The 4,425-nt window shown below is 30.7% G+C and overlaps 1 protein-coding gene across 1 annotated transcript; it reads left to right on the top strand.

The window, feature by feature from the left end:
* Nucleotides 1-261: 261 nt before the first annotated feature.
* LOC139867113 (zinc finger protein ZAT11) lies at nt 262-1,222 on the top strand. The gene has a single exon (XM_071855447.1). The coding sequence runs from the start codon at nt 283-285 to the stop codon at nt 1,042-1,044; it is 762 nt and encodes a 253-aa protein (XP_071711548.1). The 5' UTR covers nt 262-282; the 3' UTR covers nt 1,045-1,222.
* The last annotated feature ends 3,203 nt before the right edge of the window (nt 1,223-4,425 follow it).

Here is a 4,425-nt window from a genome sequence, read left to right as displayed (position 1 = left end):
AATAACACGCGAGGAACATTTAAGGCGCGTGTGTTTCACTCGCCCCGAAATTGTTAAAAAGCACTAATTTTACAAGGAAAACGCAAGAAAGATTGTTGGAACAAACTGCTTGAAGAAATAAGAAATTTACACTTTACTACCCTCACTTTCTATTCTTTACATTTTCAACATTTACACTTTTAACCCTCTCACTATCTATATAAGTATCACACCAAAATCTCACTCTCTTCTTCATCATCAGTAACCAACTATATCCTTTCATCAATTACTTACAATTCCGCCATGGAAATGGAGTTCATGACGGAATTCACGAGCTTCGATCGAGCACGAGGAAAGCGTACGAAACGTCCAAAACCTAATTTACCAGCTGTTTCAGATCACTGTTTGATTGATAATTTTCCACATGATCAATTATCATCGTCGGAAGAAGACGAAGATATGGCGAATTGTTTAATCATGTTAGCTCAAAGTGATTGTGCTTCACCGATCAATGAAGAACATTCAAATTCAATACCGGATCATCAAATTCGTCAGAAAACAGAGAAGTTAAGCAGCTTACGTGGCGGTTACGAGTGTAAAACGTGTAACCGTACGTTTCCGTCGTTTCAAGCGTTAGGCGGACACCGAGCTAGTCATAAGAAACCTAAACTTAACTTCGAAGATAAGAAATCGAATTCAGTTTCAATTGAAGATCATCATCATGAAGAAGAAGAAGAAGAGAAACTTGTAGAAGATTTGATTACGGTTAACGATCTGAAATCAACGAAAATACATGAATGTTCAATTTGTGGATCGGAGTTTTTATCCGGTCAAGCACTTGGTGGACACATGAGAAAACATCGCCCAATTCCGCCTTCAATCAACCGGAATTCGATCATCACTGATGACGTAATCGAAAACTCGAAAAATATGTTATCCTTGGATCTTAACTTTCCGCCACCGGAGATTGTTGAAGACGTGAAATCGAAGTTTCAATTTACGGAAAATGCGTCGCAACAACGATTAGTGTTTTCGGCTCCGGCTTTAGTAGATTGCCATAACTGAAAGTGAAAAATTGGTGTATGTTGAAGATACTACATCTTACATTGATAGAATTCAAAGAGATTAATTAATGTGAAATATTATTGCATTTTCAATTGTTATGATTCGTTGACAATTAATTTTCTGAAACTGATCATTTATTCTTAGCACTTAAATTGTTATACTTATTTTATTACTTATTTGTCAGCCCTGTATCATTAACATCAATTTAAGTTAAACGTATTATGGTAACATCATCTTATATTATTCAGTGTTTAATGTATATATATATATATATATATATATATATATATATATATATATATATATATATATATATATATATATATATATATATATATATATCAATGAATATTTGTTTTTTGTGATTTTATTGTAAATATAGTGTAATTATAGTTTAAGTATGATGAACATATTCAAATTTATATACATAATTGTTGTACTAATTTTATTTGTTATAAAATTTAATTACGAACAAATTAAATTTATTAAAAATTTGGAAATTAATTATTAATTAATAAGTAATGAAATTGAGTTACATTGAAGGAGTGTGAAGTGGTAGTGAGTGTAGAATACTTTGAGTAAGTGGTTAGTATTGAACAGTTGATATGATGCATTTCATGGGTTGCCTTTCATTCACGAAAAGTGAGTGATAGTGTGAGTAATACATGGGCATCTATCTTTTTCAACATTTTTAATTTAATTTTAAAAATATTTAAAGATTAAAAAATCATATATACTTTTATTTTATTTACAGTGTTATCTTTGGTGTATGTATATTTAGAAAACAAAAAAGTTATACATAACTAATCATGTATTAAAACATGGAAGAAAGTGTTTTATTTCACTTTTAAATTATGAGTTCATCATTTTCGTACCGTAATTAATTTTTATCAAACAAACGAACAAATGTGTGATTGTGAAGGTGTGTGAGAGATGGCATGACATGAGAACCGAATGACTAGGGTACACATTGTGCAATACTAGCAAACCTAACCGAATCGAGAGTTGTGGTTAACTTAAGTTATGTTTTAGGTTCTAATTAATATGAAACAAGTAATGTGTTAAAGCATGCATGTTGTAATAACGTGTTTGCAAGTGAAAAATATGTAAGATTAGTTAGCTAGAAATAAGGTATAAGTTGAGTGTAGAATTAATACTAATAAAAAGGAAAGAAATAACACATGGTTTGTGTCACTGTTAAACACACACATGGAGTGAGTGGTGAGGCAGTCTGTATTAATAAATGGTTGGAAATTAAACAAAGATGAGTTGGCTAACTTCATGCCTTTCTTATTTCCATCCAACTCCATCCATGTATTAAAATTCGTTATTTTAATTATCTTTATCTAGTAAATGGTGTTTTCCATTATATATTAGAATTTACAATTTATTATACATCTGCGTTTATTGTACATTTACATTAATTGTTAAAAAAACACGAAAGTTATCAATAAGTTATCTAAATACCAAAAACAATAACAGTTAACTAAAAGTAAATAAATTATATGTGGAATAACAACTAAGGCCAAGAAAGGTTGAAGGTTGTTTAGAGATAGATGTACCTAATAGTTATGTACCAAAATTATAGATAAATATTCATTAAGGTTTATTATGAAATGTCCCGTTCTTATTGATTAAAAACGTTCCATATTAATTGATTTCGTTGCGAAGTTTTGACCTCTATATGAGACGTTTTTCAAAGACTGCATTCATTTTAAAACAAACCATAACCTTTATTTCATAAATAAAGGTTTAAAAAGCTTTACGTAGATTATCAAATAATGATAATCTAAAATATCATGTTTACACACGACCATTACATAATGGTTTACAATACAAATATGTTACATCGAAATCAGTTTCTTGAATGCAGTTTTTACACAATATCATACAAACATGGACTCCAAATCTTGTCCTTATTTTAGTATGCAACAGCGGAAGCTCTTAGTATTCACCTGAGAATAAACATGCTTTAAACGTCAACAAAAATGTTGGTGAGTTATAGGTTTAACCTATATATATCAAATCGTAACAATAGACCACAAGATTTCATATTTCAATACACATCTCATACATAGAGATAAAAATCATTCATATGGTGAACACCTGGTAACCGACATTAACAAGATGCATATATAAGAATATCCCCATCATTCCGGGATACCCTTCGGATATGATATAAATTTCGAAGTACTAAAGCATCCGGTACTTTGGATGGGGTTTGTTAGGCCCAATAGATCTATCTTTAGGATTCGCGTCAATTAGGGTGTCTGTTCCCTAATTCTTAGATTACCAGACTTAATAAAAAGGGGGCATATTCGATTTCGATAATTCAACCAAAGAATGTAGTTTCACGTACTTGTGTCTATTTTGTAAATCATTTATAAAACCTGCATTTATTCTCATCCCAAAAATATTAGATTTTAAAAGTGGGACTATAACTCACTTTCACAGATTTTTACTTCGTCGGGAAGTAAGACTTGGCCACTGGTTGATTCACGAACCTATAACAATATATACATATATATCAAAGTATGTTCAAAATATATTTACAATACTTTTAATACATTTTGATGTTTTAAGTTTATTAAGTCAGCTGTCCTCGTTAGTAACCTACAACTAGTTGTCCACAGTTATATGTACAGAAATAAATCGATAAATATTATCTTGAATCAATCCACGACCCAGTGTATACGTATCTCAGTATTGATCACAACTCAAACTATATATATATTTTGGAATCAACCTCAACCCTGTATAGCTAACTCCAACATTCACATATAGAGTGTCTATGGTTGTTCCGCAATATATATATAGATGGGTCGACATGATAGGTCGAAACATTGTATATGTGTCTATGGTATCTCAAGATTACATAATATACAATATAAGTTGATTAGGTTATGGTTGGAATAGATTTATTACTAACTTTCACGTAGGTAAAATGAGTAGTTTTTATCAATCTTGTTTTACTCGCCATTTCTTCGTTTCTAATCCGTTTTGAGTGATTCCAGTGGCCACGGTTTCGTATTGAACTTAACTTTATGAATCTAAATAGAAAAAGTATAAGTTTATAGTCGGAAATACAAGTTACAAGTCGTTTTTGAAAGAGGTAGTCATTTCTGTCGAAAGAACGACATCTTGATGACCATTTTGAAAAACATACTTTCACTTTGAGTTTAACCATGATTTTTGGACATAGTTTCATGTTCATAAGAAAAATCATTTTTCCAGAAGTATAGATTTTAAATCAAAGTTCTTCTTAGCTTTTAATTATCCCAACCAAAACAGCCCCCGGTTTACTACGACGGCGTATATCCAGTTTTATGGTGTTTATCGTGTTTCCGGGTTTTAAATCATTAAGTTAGCATATCATATAGA

Source organism: Rutidosis leptorrhynchoides, chromosome 1 (assembly GCF_046630445.1).
Source record: "Rutidosis leptorrhynchoides isolate AG116_Rl617_1_P2 chromosome 1, CSIRO_AGI_Rlap_v1, whole genome shotgun sequence".
NCBI lineage: Eukaryota > Viridiplantae > Streptophyta > Magnoliopsida > Asterales > Asteraceae > Rutidosis > Rutidosis leptorrhynchoides.
The sequence above is the reverse complement of the archived record's forward strand: the minus strand, read 5'-3'. Positions and strand labels throughout refer to the sequence as shown.